General features: G+C 48.3%; 1 protein-coding gene across 1 annotated transcript in view; it reads left to right on the top strand.

Moving 5' to 3' along the window:
- CD81 (CD81 molecule) overlaps positions 1-21,181 on the top strand; it is a 31,174-nt gene extending 9,993 nt beyond the window's left edge. The window contains exons 2-8 of the mRNA XM_027458509.3: positions 60-174; positions 10,932-11,029; positions 13,681-13,755; positions 16,263-16,370; positions 17,291-17,386; positions 17,734-17,823; positions 18,095-21,181. Of these exons, the coding sequence (XP_027314310.1) occupies positions 60-174; positions 10,932-11,029; positions 13,681-13,755; positions 16,263-16,370; positions 17,291-17,386; positions 17,734-17,823; positions 18,095-18,157 (645 nt within the window). The 3' untranslated portion in view covers positions 18,158-21,181. The remainder of the gene's footprint in view (positions 1-59; positions 175-10,931; positions 11,030-13,680; positions 13,756-16,262; positions 16,371-17,290; positions 17,387-17,733; positions 17,824-18,094) is intronic.
- The last annotated feature ends 52 nt before the right edge of the window (positions 21,182-21,233 follow it).

Here is a 21,233-nt window from a genome sequence, read left to right on the forward strand (position 1 = left end):
TGCTCTTGTGTGAGAGGTTTGGCTGTGGGTAACACATGCTTCCTGTGCTTTCTCCCCAGCTGGCTGGAGGGATCATCCTGGGAGTGGCCCTGTGGCTTCGCCATGACACGCAGACCACCAGCATCCTCTACCTGCAACTGGGGGATAAGCAGGCCCCCAACACCTTCTACGTTGGTGAGTAGCAGAAAGCAGAACTAAAACTACCTGATATTCCCCTTCTGTGTGGGCCAAAGGCCTTGATTAAATGCCAGCCGTGCCTGAAGGGTGCAACCCAAAGTTACGGCAGCTAAAAGTGCAGAGGGACCTTTCTTTCATTGCTGGGTAGCGCCTTTTGTCGGTCTCTCCTGGGGAAAGGATGCGTGACTGGGGATCGGGGAGGCTTCTTGGAAGCGTGTCTCCTTTCCTCTCCCAGCGGGATGTGAAATAGCTGAAGGAGTGGCTGGCAGCGGAAAGGAAAACTCGGAGAGCTCGTGACTCATGTTCTCCAGGAGGGGAAGGTGGAATGTCTGGGTATGGTTGAGCGTGATCTTTATTCATTTGACAGCATGCTGGCTTGTGGGAAGACAGAAACCATATTTTGCCCTATTTTGCAGTGATCTGTGGTGGGTGAGGGAGAGCAGCTTTTGCAGGCTGTGGGGCAGGACTCAGGGTACGAACAGCCAGGAAGGGGTGAGGGCCAGTCCCTCCTGAATTCCTTGGATAAGAGGCACAGAGAGCACATACCTGTATGTCATGGGAAGGAGGAGGTTTGAGTCTTCCCCTTTCCACAAATGAAAATTGGTCTCAATGCTGTGCTTTTCCATGGGGTTGAGGGAAGCATCCATCCTGCGCAGTGATATTCCCTTATGCCTGAAAGACCAGTTATCTGCTGAGAGATCCATTTTAAAAAGTTTTTTTGTTGTTGTTGGTCTTTTTTGCATATTTAAGAGCAGGAAGGCCAAAAACCACTCCTCACCAAAGGATGCTGGTGGGGTCAGTCAGGTGGACAGAACCCCTTCTAGCTCTGAGGATATAGGTGTAGGAAACACGCAGAGCTGGACCCACCTAACCTATGTCCTTGTCTTGCCTGTAGCTGGAGTTACCTTCCTGGAAGGGTTTCTTTGCAATTTGCTCTCATTGTCCATCAAGCAGCATGCCTGAGCCCTTTTGCCCAGCAGCTGCTCCTGCTGTAAGTAGCAGTAAGTTCTGCACGGCAGCTGCCTGCTCCCTCCTTATACCCAGAGCTGTATTTAGAGCATTTCCCCTTTGTATGTTTTAAACTTTAAAAAAAAAAAAAAAAAAGGGGGGGGGGGAGGAGGGAGGGAGAGAAAGAAATAAAGTTAAACTCCTTCCTTTCCAGGAACTGGTCCAAACATCTCCTTCCTTCTGAGGCCAAACTGATATATCCCAAAACACATTTCTTCCAAAACCTGGGAGCATCCTTTGCTTTTCAACCCTTTTTTGTTTCATTTTCATCCTTGGCCATTGCTATTTAGATGGCAATGAGGAATGCACTGCAGGAGCAGGATGAGTCCCACCACCTCACTGGCTTCCCGGTGCAGTGGACATCCCAGCCCCAAGGCTGTCTGTCTTTTTTAAGTTACATTCAGCAACAGCTCTGCCCGGATTCCTTCTGGCGGCTGTAATTTCCATGCAGTAATAATAGCAGAGCATTTCTTTCAGCTGCTGCCTCTTCTAGCCAGCCCTCTTGAGCCTGAAGTCTGGGATTCCTTTTTTTCCTTTCTTTTCCTCTCCCCCCCAACCCCCGGACAACTGACACTCCCTGCAAAGCAGTGCACGCCCTCCTCTTTCTCTCTGCTGTCCAACATCCACATGCACACAATGTTCCTGCTTTGGGAACCTCTCTCTTAAGCCCAGGGCTGGCCTCCGGAGCTGTTTTTTTTTCCCCTTGCAAACTGCTTCTTGGTGCCTGGCGCATCCCAGGATCTGTCGGGAGGCTTTCAACGCCGGCCAGGCTGTGCTGCGGGATGGGGGAAGCAATAAAACCCTTGTAGGAGGCAAATGTGCACGGTGGGGTTTTGTACTTAGGGAGGGGGGAAGCGGCACTTTGCTGGCTCCTGTTTTTTCCTCTGTGTCCTTTTCCCCCCCACCCCCCAAAAAAAAAAACCAACAGTTAAAGCTGGTTTGTAAAGACTGCTTCTCCCATGTGTGTGTTGGGGGAGAGAAAAAATATTGCATGCAGGATTGGACAGCGATGGGGAGATAGGAGGAAGGGCATGTGGGGAGTGAGGCAGCTGCTGGGGGACAAAGTGCGATGTTTATCTGCCTACAGCCTGCTGCAGGGCTTCACCTCTGCCCAGAAATAACCCAGGTTTCCACCATGGCCACCTCTTCTCCTCCAGCTCCCCAGCCCCCACTGCAGAGCTTGCAGGGCTTTTTCCGGGGATTGCTCTCGAGACATCTGATCCTGAGCACTTGTTGCAGCTTCTGCTCGTGGCATTCCCCGTTTGGCCGGGGGAGCTCATGCCACAGCAAACAGCACGTTAACTGCTTCGGTGCTTCCTGCTCATCCTCCTCTTCAGTTTGGTTATAGTTTTAAATACGAAGCCCATCCTGCCTCTCAGCCATGGATATTGCTGGTTCTAAGCGTATGGAGGCTGTGAGACATGTTGATACCAGGTCAGAAACCATCATTCAAGGTAGCTAGCAGCATGGATGAGTTGGATGCTGACAATTGGTTAACTATTTCTTAGGTATCTATTCACCCACTGCCTGAAGTCCCATTATTTTTTATTATTTTTATTTTTAAAAGTGTGATGCAATGAGCTATGAGAGCCCCCGCCGCCGGATTGTCTTGCCGACCCAAAATAGGAAATCTGCGTCCAGCTGCTAATAGCAAGCAACGGAGCAACACGACCCGGTGCTTTGATTATCTTATCCCTGGGAGTGGGGCCAAGCTGCAAGGAAGAGTGCCAAAACATCCAGATTTGGGGTGCGATTTTCCATGTAGCTTCGGGGGTGGGAAGAGGGTCGGTTTTGCTTCTGCTGTAGTTTTTCCCCCAGCTTTTCACTTTTTGTTAGGAACTCCTTGGCTGGCTTGCGTCTCGTCCCCAGAGCACAGCGGCACCATCACTCTTTGGGAGGGGTGTGAGGATTTGGACAGGCACACAATAACAGATTAAATTTGGACCTGGAGGCTGTTGCTATCACTCCCTTTCTCCACCATCCTGCTGGGTATCACTGCCTCAGTAGAAAGTTGAAAGGCGATGGATTATTTTGTTATGTTTGGGGCTTTTTTCCCCTAGCAGCCAGGCTGATTAAGGTGGCAGTTCCGGGTCTGGCTCCCAAGCAGCTGCACGTCTGCCCTTGAAGTCATCAGGGTGTGATCCCCACCTCTGGCGAGCCTTAATGGGCATCCTCATCCACAGCATTGCTTTTCACAAGTACCTTCAGGGGGTTGTGCAGGCCTCAGGGGGTCTGATGCTCGTGTTAAAGGTTATTTAGAAGCATGCAGGAAGGGATCAGGTCACATATCTGAGCTTCCCTGGTGTCCCTGTGGCATACAAGGATGCTCCTAACCATGGGTTCCAGATATGGCCAGCAGTGCAGAGCATCCTGGCACATGCTGAGCAGTGCTATGTCATCCAAACAGTGTTGGCAAAGCGATCAGCGGGGTGCCGTGCTTTCTGCCCATAAGAGTGGCTTTTTTCTTATTTACCCTTTTCAGGGGTAATTGGGCAAAAAGCAGCCATTTTCAGAGCTTCAGAGATGGGATTTTTGTTGCAGAGGAATTCCCATCTTCATCCCCATCCCTCCAGAAACACTAGGCAGCTTGTAAAGTTGGCGCCAACGTACTACAGCAGGGGGTTAAACTCAACAGCAGACCTTTGGCTAAACTGCTCGTGGAAGGGCTACAAGAACCCAAGAGTCCTATTTCTAGGTCCTTGTGCTCTTCTTCAAGGCCCAGTGTGTCGGTGGTTTTCTGATGGAAGTGTGAGCAGTGGCCAGGCGTGCGCGCTCGGAAGTGGAAACCAAGCACAGCGAGCAAAATGGGCGGTTGCAAAAATAACATGTTATGTGGTTGTTTGGTTTTCTCCAGTAGAAGTACATGCATTTTTTTGTCTCTTGGAAATAAGCCTATTTACAGCTAAGGACAATTTAATTATTTAATCCCCTAAAGAAAAGAAGACTGAAGTTTGCTGGTTCTAGATTTTCCTTTAATCACATTTTTCTTTAATCAACTTCTTCAATATCGAAGGACTTCTTTTTAAAGTAGTAGTTTTAGTGCAAAACACTTTGTCAATACTTCCTGTTAAGTATATGGCTTATAACATTTATCTGACAGTAATTATAACACCGTTTCTGTATTTTTAGCACAGAATTCAGTTTCCATTAAAAAAGCCACTTATACTTCCCTGTGTCCTTTCATTGGGACCAGCTCCTGAGGATCATTTACTCTGCAAGCTAAAGTTGGTTATGACTTAAGGCCGCTTCCCTGCTGGCTTTGTATATCTTTACTTAAAATTGGTGACAGTGAGTTATTTTGGGTTCAGACCTACCCAACTGCAAAACAACTTGTGTCATCACCTATTTGGGTTAGGTTCAGACAGGCAACCTTGTTTCCTCTCACATGCAGCCTATTCGTGCTCCTCAGCTTTCTGAGAATGCCAAAATAAAGAGCAGAAATGCAGGAGGGGTTGTCCAGGAGCACAGAAGGATTTAGGTGAGCAAACTTAGATGCCAGCCTTAAGGACTCGGTGGCAGCGTTGTCCCCTGTGGTGATGTTGGGAGAGTTAAGGTTGCTCCAGCCATCAGTTGTTTCCATGGTTGGTCCTGAGCAGAGTCTGTAAAGGAAAGAGCTTTGGTTCCTGCTCAGAAGGGATCCCTGTTAGATCACCGGGGTGCACCAAAGATGGGCGAAGCTCAGAAACCCCTCAGTCCTTCAGATCCACGAGTAGTGATCCCCCTCCCTTATCCCCTTCCATTGGCTGTGCCATGGGGACCTGTGTCAGCCATACTGTCTTGCTTTCCAGAGCTGCTTAAATGAGTTTTCCTGTGAAAAGCTGCCACATGTTTAGGCATACGATGTCCACAGGACATCCTCCAGCAGATGTCCAGAGGTGGTCTAGTTTGGGGCAGCAGAGGATAGCTCTGGGCCTTCAGTGCTGTTACCATGGGCCATAGCAGTGCCAGAAGCCTCCTGCCAGCTCTCACGTGTGCCAATGTTTGGAAACTGAAATCTCCATCCAACATTTCCCATGTAGGCAGAGCAGAAGAAATCTGACTGTGGCACCTCTGCCTCTGTGGGATCACTTAGGGTATGGGTGTGCACACATGTGGGCACTGGTTTGGGTTTGCTCCACTCTTTCCCTTTGTTTTTACAGTGAAGGCATGACCTTTGCTTCCATCCTGCGTTGCTCTTCCCCACAAGGGCAGCATGTATGTCCTTTTGTCTCCGCATGCGCGCCACGCGGCCCCCAGAGAGCTTTCCATGCTTTGCAACAGTGGTGCTCCATCTGGAAGGCATTAGCAGCCATGGAGCAGCAGCGTTTTTCTTAGGAGAGGGAGCAGAGGGGAAGGAAAGAGCTTCCCAGTTGTCACCAGCAAACCCTCTGCTTTTCCCTTCTTTCGCCCTGTTTTCAGGAAAGCGCTGTTGGTCCTGCTGGCACCATGAGATAGGTGTGAGTCTCCAGGGCTGGGAGGACCTGCTGGGCCAATTCCATGGGCAGTCGGACAAAAATGTGCAGGAGACCCACCCTCACGGGCTGCCTCGTGCAGCCATCCCTTTTCCACCAGGTTGTGGAGGGACTTCCCACTCCCTGCCCTCAGGCTGAAAGGAAGCAGGTCACACCCAGGATTTTGTGGCTCTGGAGGTGGTGTTCTTCCAGGATTGGTGCTGCAGGGTAGGAAGAAGTCTCCTTCCCACCTCCAAAAGACGGTGCCACATTCAGAATCTCCAGACCAAGCCCCACTGCAGCACTCCCTTTCTCCCTGGCAGGCTCGCAAAGCCCTTGCGTTCACTGAGTCCCCTCCCACAAGCCAATCTGTTGGAGGACGAAGACAAAAATCTCTTTTTCCCTCCCCACTAAGGCTTTTGGAGCCCTGTCCCTGCAGCTCCACACAGGAGGAGTGCCTCTGCTCTCTTGCCCCTTTCTCAAAGCGCATCCCCGGGGGGGGGGTTGCAAGGCTTGGGGAGCCGCGAGGGTTTCCCAGGAAGAGTGGTGTAATGCTGGGGATTTTTCTTTTTTGTTTGTTTTTCTTTTGGAAACATTGCCATGGTGACCTGTGGGGGAAGAGACTGGCTTCCATTAGCTTAATGAGTTAAAGCTGGCAAGAGAGAGGAAGGGGGGTGGGGGGTGGGAGGGTAGGTGGGAGAGAGGATGCTGTTTGGGAATGCCCCTGCCTGGAGCCACACAGTTTCTTGCGCAAGGGGAGAGCTGGCTTGTGCTGGCCCTCCTCACTTCAGAGGGATTCTGCTGTGCTTCTTCTTCCTTTTATTTGTTTTTATTATTATTTCTTCTCCATTTTTTCTATTAGTTTGTTGTTTTTTTTTTTTTCCTTCCCAGCAGGGACAGGACATGAGTTTTACAATCCTGTGGGCACCAGCAATGTGGCTTTAATGCTGGGGCAAACAGTGACGTTTAACACTGCCTTTTTCTCTCCCATCCCTGCTCCCAGCACCAAGCATGCTGCTTTCTACTTCATCTCCACGAGATGGGACCTAAGCTGGCCTCTTGATTGCTTTTTTCTCCACCCAGCGCCATCCAGAGAAAAGTGCTAGGTGGCTCAGTCCCCTGTGTCTGAGGTTCAGGTGCTAAAGCTTGAGGAGTCCCCACCACCCAAAGCAGCATGTGCTGGATGAGTTTTACTCTGCTGCTGCAGCTTTTTTGGTGATTTATGTTCTGATGCTCTGGAGTGAAGAGGTCATATTGTGGTGCTGCTGCTCTGAATTGAGATGGGACCCTGAATCTCTTGGTGGTGCCGAGGTGAAACTGAGTCTGGGTGGCCCTATTTCTTGGAGCTTTCCATTTTTCCTCTCACAGGGAGATAACAGGGGACTCAGGGCCCTGGTTCGTGTGTGGCAGCTTCCTGCTGAGAGCAGTGCCTTGGGGTTCAAGTGATGCTGTAGGAATGCTCAGGGCGGTGGGACCATGAATACCTCCAAGTGGTTCTGTGGAGTTCCCAGGGTCTGTTGTGCTTCACTCAGAGGGGACAGGATTGTTGCAGGCATTTTGTATGTTATACCTCTCTGCTTTTATCCTTTGTTTATGATAAACAGCCTTTCTTGTTTTAAAAACCCCGTGGAAGCTGCCATGCAAATGCACAAGCGAGATGTGAAAGGCAGATGGAGCTTTGCTCAGGCACAGTTGTGCCAGCAGAGGCTCGGGTGCTGCTTCTGGCCGAGGCGTTAAATGTTTCCATCCAGGACAGGCTCGCAGGAGTTAATTCTGTCTCTGACACCGCAGCAGCGAGGAGGCTCAGGCTGGGGAAGTCTGGCCTGGCATTACAGAGGACAACGCCCCATTCAGCGTGGGCATGACAAGTGTCTTGCTCACAGACACCCAAACCATGCTGTCCATCATCACCATGGGCTGCCAGGAACGAAAGCAAGGACGTGTCAGGTTGCTTTCCGGGAAAGGGCCTGGTTGTTCCGGGCTTTCTGTCAGAGAGTGGTCCCACTGCCTGGTGACTCCCTTCAGCCAGGCTGGAGGGAGAGACAGGGCACCGGCCCTTGTCCCTCGAGGGGAGGGATGGGTGTGGGAAAACACTCATGGCCCGAAGCGTGTGTTTGGGTGTTTTGGTCTTATTTGTTGTTGTTGTTGGGTTTTTTTGCTTGTTTGTTTGTTATTTTTTTCCCATGCAGCATGAAAATGTTCATTGTACAACACTGTATTATTTGTGTATTTTGTGCTTGGGTTTTGAGCTGAGTCCCACTGCATTGCCTCCTCATAGCATCTGTTTGTCGGTGAGAAAAGGGGGCGCCATAAGGGCCATTTATTTGTGCCCCACACTGAAACTGGCCTTCATCCCAGAAACCAGACACATCCTCTGGGTGCTGGTCAGGAAGCAGTGTGTGGGACATGGGGCTGGTGGTGCGGTAGTTGTCCATCGTGACCTTTAAATGAAGCACTGGAAGGAGCTGGTGTCTCTTACGCCCGTGGGTGTGTGCTGGCCGTTGGGTTCCCTGCAGCATCTCAGGCTCCAGCTGTGCTGCATCTGTCTGAAGCCAGGGTGGGCAGCACCAGTGGTGGCTGAGGTGACGTGTCGCCTTGCCCACGGCCCAGCTTTGTCTGCTCTGTGCTGACCTCATGGGAGGAGAACTCAGAAGCTGCTGCACTCAGGAATGAGCAAAATTGATATTGCCAGAGACGTGTGATGAAGACTCTTCCATGGAACCACCCAGGGCTGTAAGATGGAAAAGGTTGATGCTGCTTGGGTTGGAAACCTAAAGCCTCAACATCGCTTGCACAAGTTGAAGGGGTGAGGGCAGTAGCATATTGCAGTGATAGTAAGCCAGCTTTTTTTTTCTTTATTTCTGAGAGACCACTGATCACACATCGTTCTTCTCGAAACAGCACTTTTGTTGCTTCTGAAAACCTCCATCAGGCACTCTGGTGCTTGGCAGGTGTCCAGCAGCCGGCCTTCACTTCCCAGGACGCATTAATGCCTTCCCATCACCCCCAGCCCCTGCGGGGCCCCCTTGTCCCATGTGCGCCCCAGCCTGCTGCCCACTTGGGAGAAAACTGCTTTGTCCCACCTCAGGCAGTCCCCACAGCTTTAGCTGCTGGCCTGGCCTTTCCAAAAAACTCTCCCTGGGGGTTTGTCTTGCTTGTTTTTCCCTCTCCTCATGCCTTCAAGCAAGGAGCTGTTGTCGCATCCCTGCTTGGTCAGCTTCAGGCAAGGCCCCCCACCTGTTGGCTGGGTTTTGTTGATGCCAGATGCCACCAAAGACCCCTTGATAAGCATCAGGAGGTGCCACTCGTGCCTTTTTCCCCTTTTGGTCGCAGTAAGCAGCAGCTCGCTGTGAGGATGTCAGTGTCACCGGCGGTGAGCGTGAGCGCCGTCAGGTTTTGTGAAGAGGGACATCCTGCTGGGTCAGCTCACCCCATTGTGCTGTGCTTCCCTTGCATCTGGCTTCCTCCCTCCTGCCTCCCACTAAATATAGCCAGGGGCATTGTGCAAGCGCCGGGCGGTGAGAAGCGCTGTCCCCTCGCCTGGGACAGAAGGGTCCTAGCAGTCATGTTGTGCTGGTGGCGCTTCCCTTGCCAAGTGGGGTGGCTTTTGTTTTAAAAAGGGAAGGCTTGGGAGATGAAGTTGACCTTTCCTGAGCTTGCAATATCCGTTAAGGGGGGTTAAACATGTCGGGGTTATTATCGTGTATCGGGTTTTTAGAGGAGGGTTTAGCTTGGCTTAGCTCTGCTCTTACAGAAGTTGGTTGTGTCATCCGTGCCCGTTAAACTTTACACATAAATTATCAGATGATTGCTTAAAAGCTACAAAGATAAGAAAAACCTTGGGCACCATGGGCACATAAAAAGCAGTTTTGATCTTGTTTGTACTTTAGTTCTGATCTAAGAGCTGACTGGCTGATTAATAACTATAAACATGTTTAGACTCCTAGCAAAATAAAACACTTCATTGAAGGGATGTCTCTCTCAAGCACTGGGAAGATTTGCTATATTGCTGTTAGCTTTGAGATGCTTATATATTTATAAGCATAAATATAAAATACCGTCTTATTCAGATTGTTGTTTTTTTTTCTCACTTTGGATTAAAAATGACTGCGGTCTTGCCTGATGTTGAAGTATTTATTTGATTATTGTTTGCACACATCAAGCCACTTTGTTACAGAAAGTGGAATTCACTTAAAAAATAGTAGACCCACAATACTTGAGAATGTTAGTTAACTAAAAATACACAAAACGTACAAGATACATGAGGAGAAAGCTGTGTTTTTTGGAAAAGGAGACAGTGTTACCGAGCTGGTAGCATTGCGTGGCTCTGGAAGGAAAGCATGGCTGTGTACCTCAGCTAAGCGCTTGGTTCCTGAGTGAAAATGGACTTTCATTCCTCCTATTTCTGCACTCTCCCTGCCTGGTTTCCAAGCCTTGAGCTAGTTGGGAAGCAACTTGACTGTGCAAATTTAATAAATTGAAATAAAAAAAAAATCTCTATGGAAGAACCTTTGACAAACAAAGGCTAGATTATATTAACTGGGATGCTTAAGCAGCACTTTTTCCTTCGTTTTGTGGCTTGTCTGTCTCTGAAACATTAGCAGGATAAATATTTGTCTGATGTTTAATCTAAACAAGCCATATGCCTTATTGTTTGTTTAAAAAGATATGTTAACTAATCATTTTTTATCTCCTCTGCTTAAATACTTAAAGTAGGGTGTCATGGGAACTCCAATAATGCAGCTTTCAGGACGCTGTAAAGCCTTTGTCTTCCTTGCTACACCCTCTTCCTATCATTGATCGTGCTCTGTGTGTTTCCTGTGATTTTGGGGGGTGGCTGCTTTTTCAAGTTTCAGTATTACTACCTTCAAGTGCTTTGAGGCCCAACTGGTCTAAGTTGTGTGATTTGCATCGGTGCCGGACCAGCCATGAGGTCTTGGCTAGCGCAGAGGGAACTCCTGTGGGCAAATTCACCCCAAATGAGCTTACTGATGCTGATAATGTTTATTTTAACGGGAGAAACAATAACAGTGGCCTGAAATAGGGTCTGAACTCAGGTAGCTGTGGACCACTTCAACCAGCCCATCTTGGTTCATGCCTGAGGACCCCATTGTCAGCAGAAGAGTAGCAGAGCAGAAAGCAGGGTGAGATGCGGTGGCTTTTTCTGCTGCTGCCACGTCAGCCACCTCTGTTGCTCTCAGGACTTAATTATGCACACCTGTAATTAGCTATGGAGCCAGCATGCCTGGTCCAGTGGTGGGATGCTTCTTCAGGAGGCTCTGCAGTAACGTCTTTGCCTCTCACTCTCCCTTGCAGGAATCTACATCCTGATTGCGGTCGGTGCTGTCATGATGTTCGTGGGCTTCCTGGGATGCTACGGCGCTATCCAGGAGTCTCAGTGCCTTCTGGGAACGGTAAGGGGCTCAGCACCATGAGGGCACGCAGCCACTGAACCACCTTTTCCTTACCTAACATCCCCTACAGCTTCCCCTTTTGGTCTTGGGTTTGGGGCCACCTGTGGGGAGGGAGTTCAATGTTTGTATGGAGTCATCTAATATTTTTACCTGTTAGGGCTAGGAAACAGCAAAGATTTCCCACAATATCTTAGCGAGGGTGTCGAGGTAAATCTTGGGAAAACCATTACTGAAGCACTACAGGCATCCTTGATGGCAGGCAGCAGCTTGGGATTCCTGGCACGGGATGAGCTTAATTGCACAAGCTGCAGGCACACCAAAAGCCTTGGCCTTGGGGGCGAGGGAGACCCAGTTATTTGTAGCAAGTTCTCACACGTGGTTTGGGTTTAAACCAGATGCCAGGCTCCGTAACCATCACCAGGCTCTGCCAGTCTCAGGGAGAAGCTGGCTGGAAGTGGCCCCGTTCATGAGCCACCACGTGGGTGTCCTCATTCTGCAGCCCTTGGGATAACCCTGTTTCAAGGCTTTCTGTGATTTTTTTTTTTGATTTTGATTTTTCCTATCCTCCCTCCCATAGTAGAATTGTTTGCAGAAGAGGAGAGTGCTGGCACGTACATATCTGCTCTCGGGCTGTTATTGAGGCATGTCAGAGCTTTTGGCATGTTGTGCTTGAGAAGGCAAGAAATTGCACCCAAAAAAAAAATAAATTGAAGGGATTAAAAAAATACATAAAATTTGGAGGGACTTTCCAGCACTTGGCTTCATTGAGCTGGAAGACTGTGGTCTGGTGACCAGTGGGTGTGGACTCAGTTGGGACGAAGGGAACTGAAGCTTCTTGCTCTGTAGATTGCTTCACCTCTGGTTCCTTCTTTTTCCACATTGGCAAGAAGGAGGGGGGCTCTCATCAGCTTTAGTAAAGTACTTTGGAACATCGTTGGGTGAGAGCTGTGGCAAGAGTTTGCAGGCATTACCATTGCTGCCGGAAATAAAAGGAGTGTGCAAATCTGACAGTGGTAGTTGTAGCAAGGTCTGACAGCTTTGGATTGTTGTTTTTCTTTTTGTTGGCATGAGCTATTACAGACCCTGAATTACCCCTCGTTCCCTCTTGAAGTTGGAAAGAGGATTAAGAAGGCAGATGGTGATGGTACAAGGTACCTGCAGCTCGGCAGGGGAACCGGCTGCTTCGGCTGCAGTTAGCAGCTCTAGCTGCTGCGTGCTGCCTGTCTTTGCTCACAACTTGGCTTGCCAAGGGGAGGCTGGAGGTGCCTCCTGATGATGCTTTCTGCTGGCTAAGGCTCCCTCCGGGCTCCAAGGACATTTCTAGGCAGCATCCTTAGGGTGCTCCCCAGGAGTGACCAGGAACACCTCCACACACCTGCCCAAGAACAGCTCCGTGTTCCCATGGTGTAAAGCTGCATCTTCAGCATTTTACAGCTAGCTTGCAGAAGCTTACCTGCAGAAAGCTGGATCTCCAAATCTGGGGTGAACAAGCCAACCCTCACTAGAGGGTAACCACTGCAAGAGTGAGCCCTAGTGCTTAACCAGAGAATTACAGTGGCCTTGTGCTTGTGGTTTAGGGTGATGTGGGTCCCAGTCTTACCATGGGAGTTCCTGGGAAACCAGCGACAGATAAGTGTTTGAATAGGAGTTGGTTGTTCTAGGACAAAGATGTTTGAAGTCCTTTCCTGCAGGTAGGTCGGAGGTCCTGTTCCTGTTGTGCAGATATCCCTTTGCTTTTCTTAAGAGTAAGGCTGGCTTATAGCATCGATCTGGAAACTCCTGTTTGCCCTGTTGTGGAAGAAAAGGTCCTGAATGTGTCTGAAGCAGGCACTACCCAGAATGTGGGGCTGCGTTTCCTACCTCATACTGTGATTTTATGCCATCTCCTGGCTACTTTCACCTCTTTTACTTATTTCCATGGGGCTTTTCTTAGGAAGAAGCCACTGAGTGTGATGTGGTTGCAGAGGTAATGTGGGCTGTGTGGAATGTACCTGCCTGTGTCTTTCTACTTGGCTATGATGTATGGTCTCTACAGCATCCCATGTCCAGTCTATTGGACCTCCCATCACGTTACTGGGATATGAACAGAAAGATGGAGGAAGGCTTGGAGTGGTGGCAGGGAGAAGGAGGAGTGTTGGGGTTGTGCTAACAGGGTGAGGCTGTGGGAAAACATCACTGCTAGTATTTATGCAAAAAACTGCAGTAGCCTTGCAGGGCTGAGAATGCCAAGAGAGCTGGCCATAAATCATACCCTGCAGCTCCTCAGCAGCCGAAATGTGCTTTTAACCCTGTGCTGGCAACTCCTTGTCCTGGGAGCATCTGTTGCAGAGCAGGAAGCTAGGCTGGATATTCCTGCAGCCGTATCAGGAGGGGAAATTTGTTTGGTGGTGTGCAAGGCATCCTCATGCCTGCAGGTCCCTGTGTGGAAGAGGGCTCTGATTGTCCCTTCTTGGCTGTACCAGTAGGAAGTTTGGGCACAGGGTGGCATCTGATGAGTTGTAGGAAAATGTGCTTGAGCAACGTGTGTGTGTGAGAGACCTTCCTCTGATCTCCCCTATCAGAAGTGCTGCTCCGCACCCATACCTACCTTATCGCTTCTTTTTCCTGTAGCCAAGTATACTAAGCATCCCTTTCCCGATTTGTCTCCACAGTTCTTCACTTGCCTGGTGATCCTGTTTGCGTGCGAAGTTGCGGCTGGAATTTGGGGATTTGTCAACAAAGACCAAGTAAGGCGACCCTACAACTTGTGGTGTGGGGCTGGGAGGCTGGGGTGGGAGCACAGTGGGATCCCTCTGCTCTTACAGTCCCAGACTGAGTCCCAGGAGCTGGGGTTTGCTACGTGACCTGGGCAGGTCACTTAACTACTCTTGGCTCGGCTGCTAACCTTTAAATGTGAGCACTTGATGGGAATGGCTGCCCCATGCGGTATGTGGTGCGATGTCTGGGATAAAAATAACCCTATCTGGCTCAGGTCTCCTCCTTGCTGCCAAATGCAGAAGGAGTGGATTTATGTGTGAAGTTGAGGAGGAAAAGCCACCTGCATGCCTGAGGTGCCAAGGAGCAAAGCACAGACCTGGCCGTGTGGGAAGGAGGTGTCACTGAGTACGCGGGCTGAAACTGGCAGCTTTGCACCTCTCTTCCCGCTGCCTTCCCTACGTTTGCTCTCACATTTGCAAGGTTTGGTCCAAAAACCACCAAGCTGTCTGTGTGTGGAAACCAGGGCCATCCTGTGGCAAGCAGAGGGCTGGGTGTCCACCACTTGCTCAGTGCAGGTTTGGGGAGAGAAGGGGATTTACTTCTGCTCACAGCTATGTTAGGCTTGGTGGTAGAGTAGCAAATGTGTTTACAATGAAATGTAAGGCAGCTGTGGAAGTAGGTGGTGGCCGGCTCAGCTTTCACTTGCATTTAGGACACAGATGACCAGCTCGGCTGTGAATGGAAACACCCTTGTAGTGATTCACGGGAGAGCATGACTTCACCAGCATAAACTCTTCCGTGGCTAACCGTATTACTATGCAAGCAGGGTGCTGTTCCCTAGCAACTTCAGCGAGCTAATTAACCTTTGCAGATGTTAGTTTGTGAATCCTGAGGAGCCCAAGATGTGCGATTGAAATGACAGAAAAATGAAGGCTGGGTAAGGAGGGAGCCTGTGGCTGTTGCTCTCTGTGCCAGGGAGAAGGCACCTGGATATCAGAGCATAAAGCAGAGAAGTGTAGGATTTGCCAATGTGAAAGGAATGACCTCAGCCACCTAAAATTAATTTTGCACTTCGAAATGAATGGTAGCAATTAGTTGGCTCTGTCTGCATTTTCAGCTGCAATGAATGGGCTGTTTGGACGTCACTGCTAGCAAGGCAAGCGGCTTGCTACTCCCCCAGCGTGGCTGAGGGCATCTCAGGAGCACTAGGGGCTGGGAGGGAAGTGCTGGGTGCTCCCAGCCACACTGTGTCACTCTCAGGGGACACCCAGTGGATAAAGTGGGAAGCCCCCTTGGGTTTACAGCCCTGGCCAATAGTCTGGGGGGACAGTCATCTCCCAATGGAGAAGGCAAAGGATTTTGTTCCACAAAATTGCAGGCACTCTTTCTGTGATCCCACCTTGTCAGAGCTGCTTTAGATACAGAGTGAAAGGCGAGAAGTACGTTTTTTTTTTTTTTTTTTTCTTTTTTTTTTTCCCCTTTACCAGAATCAAATGGTTTGCTCACAGGGCATTGCCCTCCAAAGCAAACTTTTTTGAGCATGGAGAAATGTTGGGATAATTGATTGAAATCATGCTCCTTTTTGCTGCAGTCTCATTTTTCGTGTGCTAATCCAGTGTGCACTGCCAAGAGCAGATGTTCTGGAAAGCGATTTCCATTTCATACTTGTTCATATTTTTCCTTTGCTTCTTTCACATGTCCTCCTTTCATCTCCCTTGAAAATTATTGGAGAGTGTCAGAAGCCACAGGGTCAGTTTCTCTGAAAATTAGGGGTTTGGTTTTTTGTTTTTGTTTTTTTTTTTTTTGGTTGGTTGGTTGGGTGTTGTTTTTTTTTTCATCGTGGAGCGTCAACTCCCTGTGGGCGTCTGTGGTCTACCAGGCCAGGTGGCAGAGCTGGGGTATGGATGTGACTTCTCATTTACAGGATGGAGGTGTCCTGCTCCATGCAGAGACCCAGCAGGACTTTGCCACCCATCCAAAAGCATCAAAACCTCCAGCTGCAAATGAGCCACATAACTAGACTTCAGTGTGTAATCTCTCCCACATTCTTCCTGTCCCTTCTTAGCCAGACAGGTTGAGGTGCCCGTATCTACTGATATCCACCCTTTGCTTGTTTGGTTTCCATGCCTTTGGTAGTTAAGAACAAGCCGTTTCTGAGTTCCTGGCAGTGATAACAATCCACACAGCTTGAAGACTGTCTCAGAGCTCATGGTTCAACCTCTGTGGCTTGGCTGTCTTTGCATGCTACAGAGAGCTCGCAGAGCACTGAAACAAATTTGGTTGCAACCTTCTGGCTGGTGAATGAGGTTCTTAATGTTTGCTTTTTGTAACATGCTGTGGCTGGAGGGACTTGAACCCCGTGAAAGACAAGCCTTTCTCCGCTCACCTGGGTGAATTAGCAGCGTCTGAACCTGTTTAAAACTTCTTGTTTACCTGCAAGTACCATTTGAGGGAACCATCCCTGTTCAGGCACATCCACTGGATGGGTTTCCTTATGCTCCCCTGGCTGAAAGAGACTTTTTGCGGTCTTTCCTAGATAGCCAAAGATGTGAAGCAGTTCTATGACCAAGCGTTCCAGCAGGCGCTCATGGCAGATTCGGACGCGAACAACGGGAAGGCCGTAGTGAAGACCTTTCATGAAACGGTGAGATGTCAGAGGTCTCGCTGCATGCTCTGTTTGGGCCACACATGCTCAGCCCAAGCTGGTGAATGGGGTCTGCAGTGCCTCGAATTGCACGTGGTTAACTTCTGCATGGGGTTTGTCGGGGTGTTAACTTCCATATGGGGTGAGCGGCGAGGAGCAGCTGCTGCTGTGTTTCGGATGCTCCTCACCAGAGGAAGAGAAATTAAGTTGTCCTGGGGTGGGAAGTGAAGACAGTACTGAATACGTAATGCTTAGGAATGAACTGGGTGCTGAAATTTTGCTGCTTGTCTTCTGAGCACTGTGCCAAAATTCTCCTTGACACAAGAATTTTGTGCAGCCAGAGGAAATTGAGAATGTGGGAGGAAGGAGAAGGAAGCCGGGTCAGGAAAACAAATAGGAAAATCAAGGTCTAAAGAATATAATGCTTCATTTAGGTCTTAGCCTGTTAGAGGTAGCTCTTCTTAGGGGTCAGGTAAAAGAGTTCCACCCTCTTAAATATTTTGTCCTTAGCACTGTGCTAGGAAGTCTGGGCTGAGCTCTAATGAAGTTGTTTTCGATCCACCTCAGCACTCCAGATTAAGTAAAACTCAGTGAAAGACAAATGCTGCTCTGAGGAATAATTAGAGATCTCTGCTCAGCAGGAGGCAAATCTCTGGAGGGAATCGTGTTTGTTCTCCTCCAGGATGCCAGGCCTGATGTGTCTGGGATCAGTGCTGGAAGCAGCTGCATTGCATGTGAAGAAAAAAAAATAAAATTAGAAAATTGTTTCTTCCCCCTCCCCTTCTTTTTCCCCATCCAAGGTGCCTCTTTAGTTTTAGGTGGCTTTTGGAGGTGTTTAATGGCAGGGAGAGCATTGCAAAAGAGCATGTGCTGTCTGCTAACCTGTTGGTTTGTTGTTGTTTTTTTTTTCCTCTTTGTAGCTGGATTGCTGTGGTCCTGATACTGCAATAGGAGTAATCCCTGCGCTGTGGAGAGAGGACCTCTGCCCAAAGGCCTTACAGAAAGTCTTGGTTCAGGTAGGCTTGGCTGCTCTTCCCCTGGCACATCTTCTGCGAGGGAGCTTGGCTGCCAGGGAACTTTGGGGATTTATTCAGGGTTTGGGTACCAGGCAGAGATTTCATGTATCTGGGGGTTGTGTAGAGGGCTGTCAGAGGTTCGTGTCAATGCTCCCCTTGCTGTTCCTGCTTGAGGGGCTTACAGAGGGCTGATGTCCAGTGGGAATTCCTACAGCCAAGGCCTGGCATAAGCCTGGAAGCATGAGTAGGACTTGGGGGAAAGCAGGAACCTTGGACCTCCCTTTTTGTATGCCCAAGGGGGTAAGGGAGGAAAGCAGATCTGTGACCACAGTGTTTCTGTGCTTCAGAACTTGAGCTGCCACAAAAAGATTGACGAGCTCTTCTCCGGGAAGCTGTACCTGATCGGTATTGCAGCCATCGTGGTCGCCGTGATCATGGTAAGCATTGCAACAGGAAGGAATTTGCTATCCAGGACTTACTGGTATCGGTGATCTTAGGTCAAAATGGCCTGATCCCTGAAAAAAAAAAAAATAGCAGCAATGATGTATCATCTCTGCTTTTATCTCTGGCATGAGAGTGCTTATGTGGAGAGGAGGCTGGGGGAAGACCAGAGGCTGTGAGGTTGTCCTAATCCCTAGCTTGAAGGAGGGGGGAGCTCCCACGTCATACAGGTCAGCACCTCACCAGTGGCCTTGTGTCTCCTGACAGATCTTCGAAATGATCCTGAGCATGGTGCTGTGCTGTGGCATAAGGAACAGCTCCGTCTACTGAGACATGAGAGCCGGTGAGGGGAAGGGGGGAGCAGGGCGGACGGCGCTGGAGGGGACCCCAAGTGCCACCAAGTGACCAGGAGACATTTCAACAAAAGACAAAGAAACCTATGTATATAAATACTTCCAATATTACCATACAGTACTTATCATTTTTCTTTTGAAGTACTTTTTTTTTTTTTTTAATAAATAAAACTTTCCCATATCCTTGTGGCTGAGTTAGTTACACATCAGTTTTGTGTGATAGGGAAAGCTGCTGTAGCAGGAGATCCAGTCCTTCCTCCCCTTTCCCCACCCCAAAAAATCAGAAATATTGTTGGTGGAGGATGTACAGAGGGGAAGGCTGCAGCCTGTTCTCAAAAATCTTTGCATTGGTTTTTACTCTTTTTCAGCACGGACTGTTGTTTTTTTTTTTTTAATATACATATATATATTATTATATATATATATATATATATATAATTTGATGATGAAGCAGGATTTCTTAATGAAGCAAGATCTCTTTTCCCACCATCACCCTGATTCCCTGGCTTTTCCAAGCCTGGGAGAGAGGAGAGGAAGCAGCCCTAATCGTCTTGGTGTGATGTTTCCCAGGGGAGATAGAGGTGGATTGCTCCTATCAGATACTGTTTGCAACACTAGATAAACTCGTAACAGAAGTCACAATTTTTTGCATTCTCTGAAGAGTGCGGATGTTTTGCGCTTTTTTTTTTTTCCCCTGGGGGTTATAACTTTGTAAATTGCCTCATTTCCAAATATTCATAACATTAAGGGTCAGTTGCTGGGGGTGAATTTTAGTCACAATTTTTCAAACACAATCACCTGAAAACTAAGTCAACTTTTTTTTTTTTTTAACTTTGTTAAATGTTTCTTTATAGACATAATATTTTGGGAGAGACTAGTGTTGTACAAAGTTCCCAATGTTAAGCTGATGCCTAGATACAAGTGATATTAGGGAAAGAAAAAAAAAAGAAAAAAGATGAAGGAAAGTCCTTAACCTTAATAGTCCTACATTTATATATTGCAGGATGACTTTGGGGGGATTTCCAGCTGTATACGTACATATTTAAATTTCATCTTTACATCACTCTCCTACTCAATGAAATTTTCCTTGCTTATAGCATATCGTCACACACTGTAATGTTGCTGGGAAAATTTTGTAACTTGATTTTGAAAACAAAATAATTACTTATTTCTTAAGACTTTCCATTTCCAGTTACAATAACAGCAGGAGATGAGTTTATCAAAGCAAGGGAATTCAGGATTTAAGATTGCACCAGTTAAAACACTTTTTTGTGCCCTGGTAAGCTTTGATTGCCAATTATGCGTGCGTGGCCTCTGTTGTATGCCACTCTGTTACTGTGTACATAGAGGGGAAGAGTGACCCAGGATCTGTGTAATAAAAATCAGAGTGTCTCTAAAAAGATGATCTATGTGTATAGTTCTATAGATATATATTTTTAAGCAAAGCCTTTTCCTTAGCCGTAGGGGCATTTGAGCTGGAAATGCTAGCATCTCTCAGCTCTTTGCCACGTTGAAGCAGGGGAGGGGAGGAGTTAAAACCCACGATCACCTTCCTCACTTCAGGAATATTTCCATTTCTTAAAGCATTTCACTTTCCCCCTCACCTTCAAGTTGCAATTAAGAGCTCCAAATCAGACAGGGAGAGAGACCCGGGACTATTATAAACTAGCACCTTGTCCATGGCATGTGGGTGCCATGGCCCCTGCCAAACGGGGACAGGAGATTTCCTGCACTGAGGCAAGCTGATCTGTGCAGAGGCTTTTCTCCCCTTCTACTCACCCCTTTCCTGTTCCTACCTTTTAGTATATAGGGCCTTCTGAAAAGTCTATATAGGGGTATATATATGGAATTGTGCTAGGTAAGAGGAGGAAGTGCTTCAACAGATCTTTGGTTTGAGTGGGTTGGAGAAAAAAATCAGCCTTAGAAACAGCCTTAAAAGCAACACTGCCCTGAATGTCCACTTTGTGCACATGGAGAATGAGACTTGGTTTTGCAATAGGTAATCCCTTCCCCTGCTCCCCAGCGTAGCTCCTTCAGGTCATCTACTCTGTTACGTGGCTGTATGTATATGCATCAACCAAGCATGTGTGTTTACATATATGTGCATCAGGATTGTTAGCATACAGAATGGATGTGTAACTTGCCGCCTTTTTTGTTGACTGTTGATAAATGTGTATAAATATGCCATTAAGCATTTCAATTCTGTTTTCTTTCCTTATACCATATTTTTGATATTGTTCAGTATTCAGTTGATGCTGCGTGAGTAGCTGAAGCTCTGTTTGAAGACGGACTGGGTCCTCCCTGCAGAGAACTCAGTGCAGGTCGGGCACGTCCTTGGATGTTGTAGCTTTGGGGGTCTGCGTTGTCCTGTGCAGGATCAACTGGGAGAAAAGTGGTGCTTGGAGAGGGAGTCAGGACTGTGGGAGGAAGAAGAGCAGGGTGTTTGCTCAGACCATGTGCCACGCTGGCTGCCATTTGCTCTTTGGCTCCTTTCAGAGGAGAGCGCCCTGTGCCACCTCCTGTCCATGTGGATGCAGGAACCAGAGCTGGACAGGAGGGAAGTGGCCAGGGCTGGGACTGTCCTGGGGAGATCTGAAGGAGTTCTGCAGGGACAGTAATGCTTGCTGTGGAATTCAGCTGAGGGTCCCCATGTCTGACTGCATAGTCAAACCCAAACGGATGATAGATGAAATTGAGGGCTGTAAATACAAACCTTCCCTCTCTGAGGAAGCATATTTCTGGAGCAAGTGGCAGCTGAGAAAAATGGCTGCAAGCCTGAGCAGGGAGGAGAGAGGCAGGTGGGGAGAAGCAGAGTGAGCTATCCAGGTCTAAGTTCAAAGACCACATGGAAAGGTCAAACAGAGCCACTGACAGCTTAACTGAATGCTTGGGATTTTTTCATACTGTGGAGCATGCCACAAAGCAGTGTGTTGAACTTCTTTCTGCCTTTTTTTTTAAAGAAACAAAACAAAAATCGATTTAATAAACATTTCTCATCGTGTGCATAGTGTGATGAACCGCTGCGATTTTACAACCAGTTAACCTTGACACCA

Source organism: Anas platyrhynchos, chromosome 5 (genome assembly GCF_047663525.1).
Source record: "Anas platyrhynchos isolate ZD024472 breed Pekin duck chromosome 5, IASCAAS_PekinDuck_T2T, whole genome shotgun sequence".
Lineage (NCBI taxonomy): Eukaryota > Metazoa > Chordata > Aves > Anseriformes > Anatidae > Anas > Anas platyrhynchos.